Source organism: Citrus sinensis, chromosome 9 (genome assembly GCF_022201045.2).
Source record: "Citrus sinensis cultivar Valencia sweet orange chromosome 9, DVS_A1.0, whole genome shotgun sequence".
Lineage (NCBI taxonomy): Eukaryota > Viridiplantae > Streptophyta > Magnoliopsida > Sapindales > Rutaceae > Citrus > Citrus sinensis.
This window is the reverse complement of record NC_068564.1, coordinates 401,343-419,094: the sequence shown is the minus strand read 5'-3', so window position 1 is coordinate 419,094 and position 17,752 is coordinate 401,343. Positions and strand designations below refer to the sequence as shown.

Here is a 17,752-nt window from a genome sequence, read left to right as displayed (position 1 = left end):
AAGATATAAATTTTTTAAGTCTCCAGATTTCTGCTTATGTACACACATTTTGGTTCTTCAACAAAATCCATTATTCACCATTGGCCGAAAGATTATACATTGATGTAAAAATGAACTCATAGATATATATGTAAGTGGTAAAATTCTATTGTATACACTATGCATAAAGTAGCTTGTAACTATGAACAAGTAACCAAACCATCTTGGACATGCAAGTAGCCTTCTTGATTCAAGGTCTCCCTCACAGCCCTATAGAACTCCACCCATGAAGATGAATAAGCATCCACTGGACCCCACAAGAATGTCGGATTAGGACTAGCAGGGCACGCAGTCACCAAGTCCAGAACTGAAGCTGCCGGTTTAAGTGGCCGAGGGAAATTGAATGCCAAGTTATCAACTTTGTGCTCGTAAATTTTCCCATTTCGGTCCAATTTATACCTTGAACTTCCCTGAAACTGGCCTTCAGCCTCCCATGGAACTCTCGGAACTGCCCTCAAATTCCACCTTATCAATATCACGTTCTCTGAAGGTTGCCATATCCTTAGTACGTCCAATGAGATTTCTCGAAACAGAATTCCACCATGAAATCTCAATGCCCAAAAGATCAGTTTGTAGTTCTCAATGCCGGTAAATGTATTCAATGGATCCACAAATGTTATGTCATCCCTGCAAAACATCACATTTTAATTGAAAAAAAGAATCATGAATTTTCTAGGAAACTAACATATAAGGTGTCAATTCATAAAGTCTCAAATTTTATGAAATTTACAGAATTAAACATAAGAACATGAGCCGTTTGAAAATTCAACAAGATAAAGCCCAGCCACAGGAAGCAATCACCTCTACGTGTCAACAAAAGAAAAAACTTTCTCGAGAAACAAACAAAAAAGCAAAGAAAAGAAAAGATACCCAGATGAGAAAACCACCTGTAAATGTCATAGTTGAGGTCTCTAGTGAACAAGAGAGGCAAATCCTCACGAAGAGTCCTCACAGCAAGGCCTAAATTGACATAAAAATCATCTTTTTCATGTTGCTTATTATCCTGCGCACCAGGTGGAGTCTTAACCTGCGCATCCTGAAGTGCCGGGATTTGTAGGCTTGTAACAGCAGAAGAGAGAGCAAGACGATACAAAGTGACGCTGTTGTGTTTTGAAATTATTGGGTGGCGGAAAACTCTATCTTTTGGTGATGACTTGGTCTGGGAAAGAAGAGAGGGTGAGAGGTTTGGATGAAGAAAAGCCATGGCCTCTTTTCCTCTTAACAGCTTTTCATGTGCAGGGTTTTGTTTTGTTTTGTTGTTCTAGAGACTAGTGCGTTGTGTGTGTTGTAGGAAGTAAAATGGGAAATGGAATTGTTTGAATATGATGTGTGGTTTTAAACAAGGCCAGGAAGGAAGGTTTCTCATGCTTTGCATTTTGGACCGATATGTATGAGAATGAGATATTATTAGGATTTTGCAGCTTAGTCCCTCCGTTTCGGTTTATTTCTACTCTCACATAGTCTATCACTCAATATCTAAATAGAAGCCCCTTGAATGTCAAATTGAATGATTGATCTATTCTCAGTCACAGCCTCAATTCAATAGGTCCTCCAAATACCAATGCCGCTATTGAGGACCAAGGAGCTTCTCTATCTATTTCAACACCATCAATCCCTTGTAACAACATATTTTCTTTTACTTTGAATTATCATCAAATGGGCTGTCCATAATGAATAATCTAAGTGGTGGTTGCATTGGTTCAACAGAAGAACATTGTATTGGCTCTGAAACTGAGCCTCTTTCCAAATGAATTTCAAATGCAGAAGAATCCTTATTATCTCTCATCAGCATATTCTTTCGGCGGCGACAAATACAGCACCAGCTTTTTGAAGTTTGAACTGACCAAACTATTTGACGTCCAACATTCCCAATTACCTGTTAGGCTTGTTTCCAATACACTCATTCAACCTTTATCCCTTGAATCAAATCTTTTTCATTTTCACAAAAGAAACACATAAACTCCTCATTAGAAAACTAGCAATCGTTTTTTTTATTGGTTACAAAATTTCAAAAATACACATTTTCATAAAAATGTAATTATTAATAGAGTGAAATAATGGGGGGAGTATAGTAATAGTATTCAGAAAGAACAAGAAACTCAGTCCCTTAGATGTTCACTTAACATTTGTGATCATTTTCACAAATCATTACAGGTCTGTAGGATCATCAATGTTTCGTATAAAAAAACTCCCGATACCATTTTCGTTAAAAAATAATTATTTATAATTTATTTTAACAGTAATTAAAAAGATATAGGGACATCTGAATGCACAAGGCTTAGAGATTAAACAAAAAAGCAAAGCGCCAGAATCTCAATCCCTATTTGTTATCGGCAACGTACAGCGCTGAAGACGCCATTGAAAGAAGCGCATCAGAGACTCTAATTTATTGCCTTTTAACTTGCAGAATTTTCACTGAGATTTTTTTGGTTTTTTAAAAAAATTAAAAAAAAATCAACGGCTCAGATTAATAAAAGATTTGCATCAACAAGCTCTTCAATGCGAGCTTTTCAGAGTTTGATGGTATTAAAATTCAAGTCATCACTGCCAGACTCTTATTAATTTTTTATAAAAAAAAAAAAAACTATAGAAAAAAAAAAAAGAGAAATTTCAGAGGCCTCAGAAGGATAATTGGTAATCAATCAGAAATCAGATGGTACGGACAAATTTGTGAACATCAGCGGCCGGAGTTTTGAAAACGAAAATCCAAAAACGAAAGAAATTGAATGAGAAAGAAACCCTAATTGCAATCTGTAACTTATCGATGCTGCGAGGAGCTGGACGTGTGGTTTATATAGAGGGAACCGAGAGGCATTTTCGAAACCCTAGTTTCGGTTCCCTATTTCTGCATTGCCCTGTTTCACAATTTAGGCCTATTAAAGGCCCAATGAGTAACTCATTAGCCCGTAATTGGCCCAAGTATGCCCCAAGAAAACATTGTTTTTGTTTTTGAAAACAGTTTTCAAAAATAATTTTAATCGTCTGTATCAAACATATTCCACTCTTGTAGATTGAAATTTTGATTTTTTTTCACGTGGGTATTCAAGCTAAGAATTCTTCTCTAATGCTCACATTCGCACATTTTAAAATGTAAATTTGAAATAAAATTTATTTTATTATAAAGTAGTCTAAGCATATGACTTCTTCGTATTCACATTTTACAAAATTAGTTTGTTCTTATGGGATTACATGAGAAGTGAAAATGACAAATTGAGTATAATTAACATGATAAATATATATTTTTTTAAAATGATAAATAGCAACTAACAAGAGCCAATTTATTTATTTGCGCTTAGAAATTGTAGTCCATTAAAATCAATGGAGGAGTTTCCGCAGACATTAGTTTGTTATTTTTGAGTTATTTACATGATTTAGTGAGCATTCTTCATTCCAAAAGAAAGTTTCCAGAATAACATAAAACTAATTTGCCGATGAAACATAACATTTCTATTCCCAGCAAAGTAATCTATGCTCTAGACTTATGTTCAGGCCGATGAGTAAACTCAAAATCAATGTGCACAAAAGCCCTTTCGACCTGAGGCAGCTGCTCGAGCTTCTCCTGTAAAGTCTCTCCAATGTTATGTGCCTGATGCAGCACCATGTCTTCGGGCAAAACGATGTCGACTTCCACAAAATAATGAGCCCCAAACGTGTATGCCCTCACTGTGTCAATGTGCTTAATTTCCTCGTGATGATTCCATATTAGATATGTCACTTTGGCCAGAAAATCTGGTGGGGCTGTTCTTCCGATGAGTGATAACACGTTCTCGATCACAGTCCTTGCCCATGTACTAATCGTGTACAATGCTATCTGCATTCCGTGCGGTTCAAGTAACAAATTTTGTTACTCAGTCGTGTCAATTTATATCAACCCAAACCCTACAGAATTTTGAAAAACTTACTATTATAGCACCGGTGGGATCAATCCACCAGTAGAATCTGACGGCTAGAACAGCAGTGACTAGGCCAACTGAATTGGTAATCACATCAAAGAAATGGTCTTGAGCGTAAGCACGAACAATCTCATTGTTGAATCTTCTGCAGTAGACCATTAGCAGGAATTTTACTAATGTGACGGAAACCATGATCCCAATCATCCATTTTTCCTGCTGGGTGTCCATGTCTGGCCGCGACTGTGCCCATAAAATAGTGAAAAACATAAGAGTGCTCAACAAAAATAGAAGCTGTCACAGTTAAATTATTAATTAAGCTTAATTGAAAAAAATGACGACCATCACCTTTGTAATGATTGCTCGGATAGACTCAAACAAGATCTGCAATCCGAGAGTTGCCATAACCGATGCAAACACAATGATCCCCTGCATATTTCAAGATCAATGATATCCGTTAAAAATTTGTGCATAGGATTTGCTTTGCTTGTATCACAAGAAAAACAAAATTGTGAGGACTTGTACCACTGGCTGCATTCTTTTTTTCCCAATTGGGTAGTAATATTGATTCGGATTCTTCATGGCATTGGCAGTGAACCAGAGGATGAAACCCGATAAGAGATCAAGGAGAGAATCCAGAGTCGAGGCAATGACAGCTAATGATCTGCTTGCAACAGAAGCATAAACTTTGGCCACAAAAAGCACCAAGTTGGTGATGTTTGATACGTGAACTGCCATTCTTTCACTCTTTGCAAGCTGCTTCATTTCATCCTGAGGCAAATTTGAAGTTTGCACAGATTGAAAAATTCTTTAGCTGAGAATTTGTCTCAGTCAAATTGACAATAAGATCATAGTACGTAATGACATATCAAGACAGAATGAGCAACCTCGGTTAGGCTGCCAGGCCAGCAGCCCTTTTCGGCCATGGTCTCCATTTCGTTGAACCCTTCAAGGAGCCTTTCTTGTTTCTTGTAATATTCTGAAACCTTGCGTTGTTTCCCTAAATTTTAAAAAAAAAAAAAACAAGAAAGAAAGAATTAATTACATACACAATCTTAAATTAAATTGGGTAGTGTTATACCATACAACGTTGTAACATACACAATCTTAAATTTTAGATTAAAAAACATTAAACTTTGACATGTACCAGTGCATTAATGCTTGAGGAATCTGAAATTCTAAAGGAAAAAAAAAATGGAGAATCTGGTAGACCAGTTTGTACTAACACATATACACTGTGTTTATTATATATTTATAATCTAAAATGTCAAAGTATAACAATGATTTATAAAATAAATGAAAAGTTGCATGACAATAGTCCCACATCAGTATAATTAATATTATAGTTTGATTACTTCAAATTTTCACAAAATTAATTAATTAATTAATAGAATCAACATTCAGTGCAAATTCATAGCTATTAGCAATATATTCACTTGAACACACATTATTTAAACATTAGATTTAATTGTATATCAACATCATGACAATGTTACTCATTATAACTTAAACAGTGTCGCCTATAAAATTACTTTTATATAGATATAAACGAATAAACAATATTGTCTCAGTCACATCCAGTAATTTAGTAAATTGGCTGTGTCAACTCAGACTCTAAATCTAGATTAAACCAAAACCCAGCAAGACTTGCATGCTAGAATAGAAGACAGAAATAGCAAGAACAAATAAAGTTGCTTCCAAAATATTAAAAAAAATAAAAATTTTCATTTCCAAGGTCACTACTCACCTTGCTGCAAGATGCTATTTATAGGAATTTTTTTAAAAAAAAAAAAATTAGAAGGGGAGTATTAGAAATGAGAAACCGTTTCTGAGTCAAAAGCACCTTTCCAAAATGGCACTTTCAAGAACTTTCATTTCCATTTTCATTTTCCATTAACGAATGAATCGAAGAATCAAGATAGTGAGAACATGACAAAGACCCTCGTTCTACAAAACTTTACCCCGAAAAGGGAAAACAAAAACAAAAGAGAAATGTAAATAAAGAAAGCAAAGAAAACAGGTTCTTACTTGGAGTACAAAGATGGCCAAAGAAACCACCACGGGGCTGATTCCAACGGCCACCGCCTCCACCATCATCACCAACGGGCCCTCCTTGTTGAGGCAGCCGAAAGCTATCAAGACTCAGCCTCCATGCAGACGACACCGTTTCTGCTTCGGGTCGAAGAAGCCGGCCACCTTCTTCAACATTTTTAATGGGCTTGTACACGCCACTTTGCCCATGCTCGTGCTCATGCTCATCTTCATGGTCACTCATTTTTTCTTCTCAAATAAGTGCTTTTGAAAAGTTAAAAAATAAATAAATAAAAGAGTGTTGGTTTGTGAAGAGAGAATTAGAGAGACCGAAATCCTCACACAATTAAAACTGCTACAAGAGATGTGAAATAAAACTGCTTCTTCCTTAAATTCTGTGAAGAGGTTATTTATTTATTTAAATTCCTACGTATGTGCTTGTATTTTTATTATGGTCTTTTACATTATTGTGTATAATATGTGTGCAGACACGTGGCTCCCCCCCCCCCCCCCCCCCCTTTTTTTTTTGGGTTTTTGGGTCTGTGTTTTTAAGTGGTATTGAGGAAAATGGTCAATGTTAATAATAAGGTTCCATACCCTTTGCCTATCATTATTTAGAAATTTTAATATGTAATTTTTGTAGATCATACGTGCGTATATTGTAAAATGAACGGTTTGTATGTAGAAGAATATAATTGTATTACATTCACAAAAATGATGACGACGACAATGATGATAATATTTATAAAAAAAAAAAAAGCAATATAATTGCTTTAATTAAAGAGAGATTTGCCCATTATAAAGTTTTAATAAAAAAATTGATTAATGTTAATCCGTCCACTAAAATGGGGAAAATAACTAAGGATCCAATTTTGTTGCGAGAATATGTACCTTCCCTCCCGTCTCGGTGATGGCAATGTGGAAGCCTCTTGTTCAAAGACTTAAATTCAAAGGAAAAATTAAATTAAACTTTGCTCAAATATATCTTGTAAATTCTTTGATATCATCGTTATATCATACAAAATTAAATAAGAATATCCTAAAGAGATCCTTATATATGTATCGATTATGTGAATTTATATACATATAGAGCTTTTATAAACAGGCTTCAATGTCTATAGTTTACCGTCTCCATATTCTATAATAATTGTTTATAATTACAACTCTTCAAGGGTATATGTGTAAATACCGAGGTCAAACATCTTGTATATATCCAGGGATAACAAGTAAGTTAATAATGAAGATATGTTATTCTTTGAGTGCAAAAGATAGGAAGAAGCCACATAGCAAAAGCCCTTATCACAAAAGCAATTTTTTAAAATTAAGATAAGAAAGGTAGAGCCTGCGCGCGATTTCATTATCAAAGAAGTGAGTAGTTATCTCGGCAAAGGCACTCAGAGGCATAGTAAATTCAACAAGTGTCGTGGCTGCTCTGACTTTTATTCGGTTGAATTGTGATTGATAATGTCATGAATTTTACTTGCTCGACAGGAAGAACTAAAAAGAGGAAGGCAGCAAAGGCACGTCTGATCATCAGATCATGCATACACTTAAGTAAGCGAATCGACACCAAATTGGTGAGAAGAGCCATCATATCGAATATACATATAAAGTGAGCTGATGCATATCCTAGTCTCTTGATATGAGCTAGTGTCAGGTGTCTATTTTATCACATTTCTATTTTTTTATCTTTTTATGTATCATTCCTGTTAAGCTGAGGAGGTTTCATTTGTTTGAGGAGATCATTGAACCTATCGCAATAATTGATTCTTTACTCTCGATGTTTATGCATGCCGCAAGTCTTATGTTTTTAAATACGATATCTATATATATATATATATATATATATATATATATATATATATATATATATATATATATATGTGCATAGTTTTTGTAATATAAATAAGCTTAATATGTTTAGTTGCTGATAATTAATATGCTCCTCCTCAGTTTTTAACATCTTCTTATCTTTGGTCTTCTCTACATATGTATCATTGAACATTTTAAAGAAATGTGACAAAAATTCATTTCCTAGGCTGAGAAATGTGTCTGTTTTTGTTGTTTTTCCTCCGCGAATACTTCTTTTTTGTTCTAATCCAGCCTTTAATTTTTTTTTTTTTTTGCCTTTTTCGCTTTCTCCCACTAAATTCAAGTACAATAACATCAAAAACCATCAATCTAGTGCCAATTATCACTTTAATCATTTATAAATATTTTACTAGACGATGTTGATATCCGCGTAAAGCAATTCGAGCCCAAGATGAAACCCTCCGAAAACAGGAAGATGAAAATAATGAAAAGAAATGTTTCTACACGTTATTTAATTTTCCCTAATCTTATGTCTATATATATATATATATATAGTTTTATGGTCTAAAATTTTAAAGTGTTGGAAAATTCGGGAAAACATTATGAAATTAACATTTTAAAACCGCAGGGTTTTAAAATTTTTCCGAACTTCAAAATCTTGGATTTAAATATATATATAGACCATATCTTTAAGTTGGAGCAAACGATCATTCAGTAACTGGGGTTGCTCGACATATGACCTAATAAAAAATAATATAGTCTCTGACATAAAAATATCTTCCACTTTGAAAAAGTAAATATATATTAATACTATGGTCTTATTAAGTATATCATCTGTAATTTACATCAACATAACATTAATTTTTCTTATCAAACAACTAGGAGGCCACGAAAAATTATTTTTAAATCAACTATAAGTCACATATAATGTAACTTAGTGCCTTAATGTTAATGGTAATTACACTCAAATCTTATCTATATGCACTAACTTATTTTAAAAGCAAATTTTAGTTAGGTACGGATTATTTTTATAGTACTTGTTTATGATTACAATTAGAATGCAGTGTCTGCTTGTTCTTATGTGAGTATGCATGAAATCTTTTTTTCTAAAAAGAAATATTATGTATATAAGTCTGGTTTCATTCACATAAATGGTGAGTTGATATCACGACGTGTTATTCTTTTAATTGCAAAAAGATAGAAAGGCCACTCGGCAAAAGCAACTTTTTGAAACGCAGATATATATAATACACAGGCACTATTTGATCATGATTTGGGAATTGAGAATAGAGGTTTCTTGAAGCCTTCCGTATAGATAGGTGTAAATTAAACAAAAACAAGTGTCTTGCATGCTTGACCAATTTGATAATTTATCACATCACAAATAATTTAGCATTAATTGAATTGCGACTGATGTCATATAAAATGCGTACCCAGCTAAAATAAGGCACTTGTTTTTGTAATAGGGAGTCCGAAGTTGATGCTATCACTGCTTATGATCTGCTTTCCACGGAAGCACACACATTTGCTAAGAAAAACACCAAGTTTGCTACAATTCTTACTTCTTGTAGTACTCTGCAGGTTTTCTGTGTCTCCATGAGAAGGAATTAATCAATTCAGTCATCAAATTCAAAGCAAACTAAATCTTTGAAAAATGCAGTGCTTTTGCTCCGGCTTAATTTTGATAAAGCATTCGGTTAACAAATTCTTTATTAGAAGTTGGCAAGATATCTTATGGAGTACACATCAATCAATTCTCGAATAAAGCTTTAATGTATCTAGCAAAGTATGTGACGATTTAGCAATGAACATAAGCACTTGCTTAAGGTTTCAATTATCAATAAAATGAGAATCCATGCGTCTTTCTTGTAGGCGAAACCGGTCCATGTTAAGTAGCCATGACGGCTCAACTGTGTCTCATTCTCTCGGAGAGGGGCCGGTGACAGCAGTTCCGTTCAGTATTCTGATGAATCTGTCTCAGAAGATTATTCGCCTTTTTTATCTAACGCAAACACCACTTTCTTGGCTCAGAGAACCAAGAGTTTGCCGTTCTTTGCTTAATGGAAACTGAAAGAAATAAACAATTACAAATTGAAATTAAATGTCATGTACTTTGCTCCAGTTTAGATAACAAAAGACAATAGGCCATAAGTTAATTCAATGAAGGAAGCATGAAGAGTGTTAGTGTTGGTTGGTATTATCAAATCCAAGTATTTTGTTAAATTCAAAATAAAAAATTTAATGCAATTATGTATGGTTGTTAGATTATATTTATAACATCCTCTGATAGGATTGTGATGGTGATCTCTCATTTCCGTGATTGCTCTGCTTTCCACAGGACAATGCCCAGATATGCCTTACTTTTCTTCAACTTATGAAAATGGCAGCATGGTAAAATCTATGAAAGCTCTTATTAAATCTTTCAATTAATCAACCTTAAACAAAACCAAAAAATATTATCACAACATCAAATTACAACAGAGTAAAACAAGAATTTGAGGGTCAACAGGCAGCCATACAAGCAGATTGAACTTTTACCTAATTGTGTTTGCGTTGGTTCTATAAATCTTCTACTAAAATCAAAATAGAATAAATAGTCAAATTCATAGCTTCTTAGGCTTGTGCTCCAGCTGATGAGTGGCGTTAAAATCAACATGAACAAAAGCCCTTTCCACTTCAGGAAGTTGCTCCAGCTTTTCCTGAAGAGATTCTCCAATATTATGCGCTTCACTAAGTGACATCTCTGCCGGTAGCACTACGTCAGCTTCAACAAAATACTGACACCCGAAATTATAAGCTCGTACAGTCTCGATGTACTTAATCTCTTCGTGATGATTCCAGATTAAATACGTTAGCTTGGCTAAGTACTCTGCTGGAGCTGTTCTCCCGATCAATGACCAAACATTCTCCATCACTGTGTTTCCCCAGTTGCCCATTGTATATAAAGCTATCTGCATAATTTTTTTTTTTTTTTTCATTTGCTTAGTAATGAAAAACGATCAATGTGACTAAGAGGTTAATTTAATTTAGATCCTAGAATGATGTTAACTTACTAGAATGGCACCGATGGGATCAATCCACCAGTAGAATTTGATGGCTAGTACGGCTGTTGCTAGCCCGATTGAGTTAGTAATCACGTCGAAAAAATGATCCTGCGCGTAGGCTCTAACAATTTCATTTTTGAATCTCCGGCAGTACATCATGAGCGCCAATTTCACCACTGTGACAGACACCATTATCCCTATCATCCATTTTTCTTTTTCTGGATCCCTCTCTGGCTGAGCCTGCAGAAATTGATGTATAAAATTAAACGTGACGCGTTGATAAACTTGATCTTACATTATTAACGAACATACCTCTGTGAAAAGTTCTCTGCCAGATTCGAACAATATTTGCAATCCGAGAGTTGCCATAATTGATGCAAAAACAACAATTCCCTGCAGAAGCAATGAATTTAATGATTATAATTCAATCATATGCTAATAATGTCAGGTTCAAATTTTGTGTGTGTGTGTTCTCGGGCTTATACCACAGGCTGCATTCTGTTCTTGCCAATGGGATACTGATATTGATTCGGCTTCTTCATTGCATATGCAGTGAACCACAAAATGAAGCCAGATAAGAGATCCAATAGCGAGTCCAAAGTTGATGCTATTACTGCTAATGATCTGCTTTCCGCAGAAGCATACACTTTTGCTAAGAAAAGCACCAAGTTCGCTGCATTTGATGCGTAAATTGCCACCCTCTCATTTTTTGCAAGCTGCTTCATTTCCTCCTGAAGAAGAAAGAGAGCCCTTTTTTGTAAACCTATATTTGCTCGGTCGAAACTCCTATGATGAGAGAATTTTGATCCAAACCAAGAATCGCACTATAAAAGGGGAAAAAAAAATTGCACACCTGAGTGAGGCTTCCAGGCAAAATGCCCAACTCAGTGAATGTATCCACTTCATTGTACCCCTTGAGAAGCTTCTCTTGTCTCTTGTAATACCCAGCAATCTTTCTATGTCTTCCTGAAAAGGAATTAATCAACTGAGTCTCAGTTTTTAAAGCAAATCAAGGCTGCAAAAACCCAACTATATATAGTTTGGATATATCCAGCAAAGTAAGAAAATGAGGAAAGAGTATATGTATAGTGCGTGAGAACTTACTTAAGGTTTTGATATAATACCCAATGCTCAAATGAGAATCCATGCGTCTCTCTGGCAGGTGAAACCGGTCCATGTTAAGTCTCCATGATGGTTCAACTGTCAGGGTCACATTCTCTCCAGGAGGGGCTGGTGATAGCAGCTCCGTTCTGTAGTCAAATGAATCTATCCGAAGATCATTCTCCATTTTTATCAAGCAGAAGCAGTAGTTTCTTGGCAGAGAAGCAAGAGTTACCGCTTCTTATATAATGGAAACTGAACTGAAGCAAATAATTTTTTTTAAAAAAACATGAAAATGAAGTGTACCTGCTCCATGTCAGAGAACAAAAGACAACAGGCTATGACCTAATTCAATAAAGAAAGCATGAAGAATGTTGGTTTTGAAGGCAGCAAAGACACCACATTATGCTTCTTGTTGATAATTTTTAACATTAAATTGTTGAAGAGTTGGAGTCGGTCACAAAGTAATAACAATTCACGCCGCATCGAAGCTGACTTTTTTTCTGTTGAATTTTATTCTTCTTCCAAGTGGGGAAAGAATCCCTGTTAAGGCATATCAACACTTGCTTATATGACTCACCAGAAAGTACAGCACGAAAAAAAAAAAGCACCAAATCCAAATGGATGTGTGATTGAGAAAAAATAATAATAATAATGATGATAACTTTACTTTTGACTCTTGTTGCATTCTCTGTTTAGGGTCTACTTATCGAGTATTGACAAAGACTACGAACGGATATGATAGATAGCCTACACACACACATATAACAAATAAGAGAATGAAAATGAGATAATATTATAAAATAAAAAAGAATTGATTAAGATTTTTTGCTGCAAATCTCAGTTTAATTAAATCAAATTCCTGTTAAATTCAGTTTTAAATGAGTTAAATCCGTATTTAGTTTGGATAAAATTGGCCGAGCTAGTTTTAAGTTTAATTTTCGAAGCATTATTATAATCTAAGTAATGGGAAATTTTTTTCAAGTAAAACGGTTCCATGATGGTGAGGTTTACAATAATAATAATAATAATATATATATATATATATTATCATTTCATTAAGTGTGAAAATGAATGATGCCTCGTATTTCAGGGGGTGCGCTTAATAATAGAAAGCGAATCCTCGGCCACGACCGGAAGTAAGAAAATTCTCTTGTTTTCTAACACACACAAATAGAAAGCAGAGAAAACAGAGTGAAAATATAAAAATAAAAAATAAAAAAAGAAGGAGAGCCAAAAGCCGAAGAAGCCCTAGAGTTCGTCTCGAGAGAGAGCTTTCTCATTCATCAGCATAAAACCAAATATCAAATTCACAAGCTCCCGAGATGGTCAGTTTCGTCATCTTCACTCTTAAGTCTGTTTAGATTTGAGCTGAATTGATGCTAAAATATTGTAGCTTGGTTTGTTTGTTAGTTAATGATTACGTTTTTGTGATTTAATACCTGGGGTTTTTGTCAATTTATGGAATTAGCTATTCATATTTTAGTTCGATTTTTTTTAATTTGCTAAAGTTTCGCTCTTTGATGCTTATAATAACTTTGTTATCTGGATAGGAGTACTTTCTTCTTCCAGTGTTTGTGAATTGATCAGGTTTAATATGTAATTTTTGTATCTGGGTTTATAATTAATTCCTGTTTGAATTTTTCTTTGTTTCAGCATAAGCTGAGTAGAAGTAACCGGGACAAACTCCAACAATTTGTCTCGATAACTGGGGCAAGGTATGTGATTTTCTCTTATCCCCTTAAGTCTTATAGAAGATGATGCTGGAACGAGTATTTAAAAAAAAAAAAAAATTCTTTTGGCGCATGAGCTGATGAGCATGCTTCGGCCCGAATCTTATTTTATTTTATTTGTTTACTTGTTTATTCATTTATTGGTCTGTTCCAAAGGATAAAATCTTGGGAATATAGTTCTCCTCTTGCTGGTTTGTAAATGAGGTTTGGAAAAAAAAAATTGTAATTAAGAGCTATTAATTGCTGTAGGTTCTCCATAAGTACCTTTCGTTCTCTTATACAAGGATGGTTGTTTACCACTTCGAAGCATGTAGGGCAGTTTTTCATCATAGAAACCTCAAGCCCCTCTACTTCTCCTCCTCCACAAACTTTAAAGAATTTAAGTGGATTTTTCAAGATTATTATAGAGAATGAATAGGCTTTTCAGATTAACAGTAACAGGGTAGCATTGATTGTGTTGATTTTTATATATATGTATTTTTTTATTGATATGATTTTTTTCTTCATTTTTGTTTTTCTTTCCAAAACATCTTAATGCAGCGAAAAAGCTGCTCTTCAGGCTTTGAAGGCTAGTGACTGGCATCTTGAAGGAGCATTTGATGTATTCTATAGCCAACCTCAATCAAAATCACTAACTGATACCAGACATTTGGAGGAGCTTTATAACAGATATAAAGGCACGCTCTATCTTTAAACTAGCTTTTCTATTCCATTATGTTGCACTCAAATGCAAGTATATTGGACTACACTGTTTGCTTATGCCTCTTTGCACTTTTAACTTGTGAATATCACAAAAGTTAATGAAATTACCTAAGTGAATGAAGCACATTTAGTGGTGGCTTGCGTGGTTGTATGTCTAATGCTTATGGAATTACAACTCACTAATTATATTTTGATTCTAAAATATTCCCACAGATCCATATCTTGATATGATTCTGGTTGACGGTATCACTCTCCTGTGCAATGACCTTCAGGTAGCTCTTTTGGTTGTCAGTTAATTATTACTTTTTGTTGATTGTTATGGTTTTGAGTTTTCTGTACTATAATTCTGAGTCAGCTACTAATATTTCTTGGTATCCTTTCAAATTGTTTGCTTGACATTTGATCCTTACTTTTTTGCAGGTGGATCCTCAAGATATAGTTATGGTATGTATATCTTCGGAATTGTCTGCTTTGCAAGACATGCACTCTTTTTTCTTGTGAAATTTTCAGGAGAAAAATTATTCATTAATCCCGGATTCGAATTCTGATTCTAAAATTTTCAGTTGTAACCTGTAAAAGCTACAGTTGATGAATGTTCTGTGTCTTGGTGAATTGTCAAGCAAATGTGATGATGGCTTGGCTGAATTTTGATAGCATAGGTTTTTATTGTTGTTTCAGTTAGTTGTTTCATGGCACATGAAAGCTGCTACAATGTGTGAATTCTCAAAGCAGGAGTTCATAGGTGGATTGCAATCACTAGGGTAACTTTTCTTTCTGGTTGTTAATATATTGTAAGTTCAGATACACCATGATGCAAATTTGTTGAAGGCCATGTATTTTGTTTGCAGGATAGATTCTCTGGATAAGTTCCGTGAAAGGATATCATTCATGCGGGCTGAGCTGAAAGATGAACGTACGTGCACTGGTGCATAGTTTTTGGTATCTACTCAAAGATTGATTATATTTTGAAGTGTGCTGATTTTATGGAAATCATTTCTTTACTGATAGAGCAGGGAAAAAGAAATTGAGATGTTTCCAAACAGATCCTTGAACCTTTTTTGCCCTTTTTCCATTTTAGTTGTAGATGATATGTTCTCATGTTCTTGTTGCTGAAATAATATTGTCTTATGATTATCCAGAAAAATTCCGTGAGATATACAACTTTGCATTTGCCTGGGCAAAAGAAAAGGTAATTGTGTTTTTGTTTTTAAGGATTTCAACTTGTAAATTATCTAAATAGTGATTTTCTGAAGATCAATCTATTCATATTGAAAAGGTACTTTACTCTGACATCAGTATTCTAGTATAATAGTTAATTGGCAGATGAGTTAATGTTTATTATCCAGGGTCTTATAAGTAATTACCCTGGAAACTTAAGAAAGAGCTAGGCTAGTGTGTAATGGTTGGACTAACTGGTCTGCTTCAATCTAACACTTGAGAACCTGACAGTACCTCTTACTACTTTGCTTTTGTTTCCCGTTATGGTTGGCTGTCTACATGATTCTGGACAGATGTGAATTCTATTTTTGGGCTTAAAAAAAGGGGCCTTGGAGCCCACGTGTATACTCAGTTGCAATTGATTCAGTTATAGTGGCAGTTCTGTTACAGGCTACATGTCCTACTCTGAATATCTGTATCTTATGTTTTGGTACTTTATTTATGTCAACTGATTTTTCTTTTTCCAAATTTAGGGTCAGAAATCTCTGGCATTGGACACTGCAATCGGAATGTGGCAATTATTATTTGCTGAGAAGCAGTGGCCACTAGTTGATCATTGGTGCCAGTTCTTGCAGGTAGCTTATTGACTCTTTCTTCGTAGTGTTTCGTACTTTTTTTTTTCTTTTTTAAAAGGTAAGGGGGTGGGCCAAACCCAAATAATTTTTATTTTCCACTTACCTCTCCTAAGGCCCGAACCTGGGTGGTCAGCTGCTACAAGTTTCATGCTGTTACCAACCCGACCATGCCCTCGGGGGCGTATTTCGTACATATTTGTTTTTGGACGAATTATGTTCTTTCGTGTATTTCCTTTGATGTATGTTTTCTATTCTGTTGCTATTCAACAGGCTAAGCATAATAAAGCAATCTCAAGGGACACATGGTCTCAGCTATTGGAGTTTGCAAGGGTAAGGTGAATTTTTAAGGTTATAGCGATAATTTTGCTAACAATAATTTAATGTGCTTTTTTCATTCTCTTGTCTTTGCACATTCATTCAACCCTAACGAGATGGCATCGACAAAAATATGGTATATAGCTAGAAGGGAAAATCCTTCACTGCTAAAGAGAAGAAAAACCGTGCTGTCTTTCTGTTGGTTTCATGCATAGTAGAATTGTCAAATTTGAAAATCTTGGCCCCTTTTCTGTTTCTTTTTTGTTTATTTTCTAGCAGGACCAGAGTAGCTAATATTTATTTTCTTCGTCCACTCTTTTCTAAAGAAAAATTGCATTTCTTCTTCCTGTTATCATCTTCCAATTTTAAACCACTTGCATGTGCGTTACCAAATACATCATCTTGATGTAGTTGAGAACTGTTGGCAAATGTTGTGGAAGATCCTATTCCTACTTCTATTCATTTTATTTTACCGTCTGACCAAATGAGCAGATCTGACATTAGAAAATGATGTATTGGAATCCCCGAATTTCATTTCTAGTTAGTAGACTATATTACTACTAACTACTTTTCATTTTTTCTTTTATACAGACAGTGGACCCTGCACTATCAAACTATGATGCAGAAGGCGCATGGCCTTATCTTATTGATGAATTCGTTGAATACTTGACTGAGAATGGCATTGTTCAAAATCGATGATGAGCCACGCTGGTGGGTTAATTATGCTACAAAGTGATAACATCTTTCTCTAGTGTGATTGTAGTCGTGCTCCCCTGTCAATGAAATTTGTTTGTTTCGGAAAATAATGACTTCCCCAAAAAACACTTGTTTGTTCATGACCTTATTTATCTGTTGACAATTGGGTATTCAACATTCTCAGTCAATGGGATTGTTGATGATGATATTTGCATTTCTAGTGAAATTAATTATTTGCATAACTATTCCCTCTCTTTTGTTGTCAATAATTCTTGTAAGTTTGGACAAGTTTTGAAAATGGGCTGAAAAACGTGTAGGCTTTTTTTTTTTTTTGGTTTTTTGGTTTCTGTACATATCAACCTATTCCTCCAGCTATTAGAAAACGCTATTCAATTATTTTGTTTAGGGGAAAAAAATTGCTGGGTTTACGCTATCATTTTGGGTAGCTTTTTGTTCAATTTCACAATTGGTTGATCTCGATTAATCATAACTCTTACCATCGTAATTGCCACACAAAAAGCGCATAACTCTTACCATAGCTAGTAATCGGCACACAAATGGTAAAACTAAACACAAAAAGCCAAACAATGAATATT

General features: G+C 34.6%; 4 protein-coding genes and 3 non-coding genes across 10 annotated transcripts; 1 reads left to right on the top strand and 6 right to left on the bottom strand.

Annotated features, from left to right (window-relative positions):
- Nucleotides 1–47: 47 nt before the first annotated feature.
- On the bottom strand, nucleotides 48–2,157 carry LOC102606929 (uncharacterized). The gene is made up of 2 exons (XM_006493709.4): nucleotides 927–2,157; nucleotides 48–666 (listed from the first exon to the last, which is right to left on the bottom strand). Exons 1-2 carry the CDS (start codon nucleotides 1,241–1,243, stop codon nucleotides 180–182), a joined length of 804 nt encoding a protein of 267 aa, XP_006493772.1. The 5' UTR covers nucleotides 1,244–2,157; the 3' UTR covers nucleotides 48–179.
- On the bottom strand, nucleotides 2,133–2,217 carry LOC112496332 (small nucleolar RNA SNORD25). The gene has a single exon (XR_003062874.1). It is a non-coding gene; the product is annotated as a small nucleolar RNA SNORD25 (small nucleolar RNA).
- Nucleotides 2,218–2,497: 280 nt separating this feature from the next.
- LOC112496333 (small nucleolar RNA snoR116) lies at nucleotides 2,498–2,589 on the bottom strand. Its single transcript, XR_003062875.1, has one exon. It is a non-coding gene; the product is annotated as a small nucleolar RNA snoR116 (small nucleolar RNA).
- A 64-nt stretch (nucleotides 2,590–2,653) lies between these two features.
- LOC112496334 (small nucleolar RNA snoR117) lies at nucleotides 2,654–2,725 on the bottom strand. Its single transcript, XR_003062876.1, has one exon. It is a non-coding gene; the product is annotated as a small nucleolar RNA snoR117 (small nucleolar RNA).
- A 597-nt stretch (nucleotides 2,726–3,322) lies between these two features.
- On the bottom strand, nucleotides 3,323–6,332 carry LOC102614908 (metal tolerance protein 9-like). The gene is made up of 6 exons (XM_052434206.1): nucleotides 5,958–6,332; nucleotides 4,817–4,929; nucleotides 4,455–4,700; nucleotides 4,278–4,358; nucleotides 3,942–4,172; nucleotides 3,323–3,850 (listed from the first exon to the last, which is right to left on the bottom strand). The coding sequence occupies exons 1-6, from the start codon at nucleotides 6,202–6,204 to the stop codon at nucleotides 3,506–3,508; spliced, it is 1,263 nt and encodes a 420-aa protein (XP_052290166.1). The 5' UTR covers nucleotides 6,205–6,332; the 3' UTR covers nucleotides 3,323–3,505.
- A 3,830-nt stretch (nucleotides 6,333–10,162) lies between these two features.
- LOC102631341 (metal tolerance protein 10-like) lies at nucleotides 10,163–12,550 on the bottom strand. 3 transcript variants are annotated; one of them, XM_006493708.4, is made up of 7 exons: nucleotides 12,224–12,550; nucleotides 11,921–12,082; nucleotides 11,670–11,782; nucleotides 11,302–11,547; nucleotides 11,129–11,209; nucleotides 10,826–11,056; nucleotides 10,163–10,723 (listed from the first exon to the last, which is right to left on the bottom strand). In XM_006493708.4, the coding sequence occupies exons 2-7, from the start codon at nucleotides 11,991–11,993 to the stop codon at nucleotides 10,376–10,378; spliced, it is 1,092 nt and encodes a 363-aa protein (XP_006493771.1). In that variant the 5' UTR covers nucleotides 11,994–12,082; nucleotides 12,224–12,550; the 3' UTR covers nucleotides 10,163–10,375. The 3 variants fall into 3 exon arrangements, with proteins under 3 accessions (XP_006493771.1, XP_006493770.1, XP_015381301.1); XM_006493707.4 differs by having other exon boundaries at nucleotides 11,921–12,066; XM_015525815.2 differs by lacking the exon at nucleotides 12,224–12,550 and having other exon boundaries at nucleotides 11,921–12,104.
- A 448-nt stretch (nucleotides 12,551–12,998) lies between these two features.
- On the top strand, nucleotides 12,999–17,401 carry LOC102630830 (uncharacterized). 2 transcript variants are annotated; one of them, XM_006493706.4, is made up of 11 exons: nucleotides 12,999–13,245; nucleotides 13,574–13,635; nucleotides 14,191–14,327; nucleotides 14,566–14,624; nucleotides 14,773–14,796; nucleotides 15,031–15,113; nucleotides 15,201–15,265; nucleotides 15,492–15,541; nucleotides 16,044–16,145; nucleotides 16,416–16,480; nucleotides 17,052–17,401. In XM_006493706.4, exons 1-11 carry the CDS (start codon nucleotides 13,243–13,245, stop codon nucleotides 17,128–17,130), a joined length of 729 nt encoding a protein of 242 aa, XP_006493769.1. In that variant the 5' UTR covers nucleotides 12,999–13,242; the 3' UTR covers nucleotides 17,131–17,401. The 2 variants fall into 2 exon arrangements, with proteins under 2 accessions (XP_006493769.1, XP_006493768.1); XM_006493705.4 differs by having other exon boundaries at nucleotides 13,001–13,245; nucleotides 16,416–16,475.
- Nucleotides 17,402–17,752: the final 351 nt, after the last annotated feature.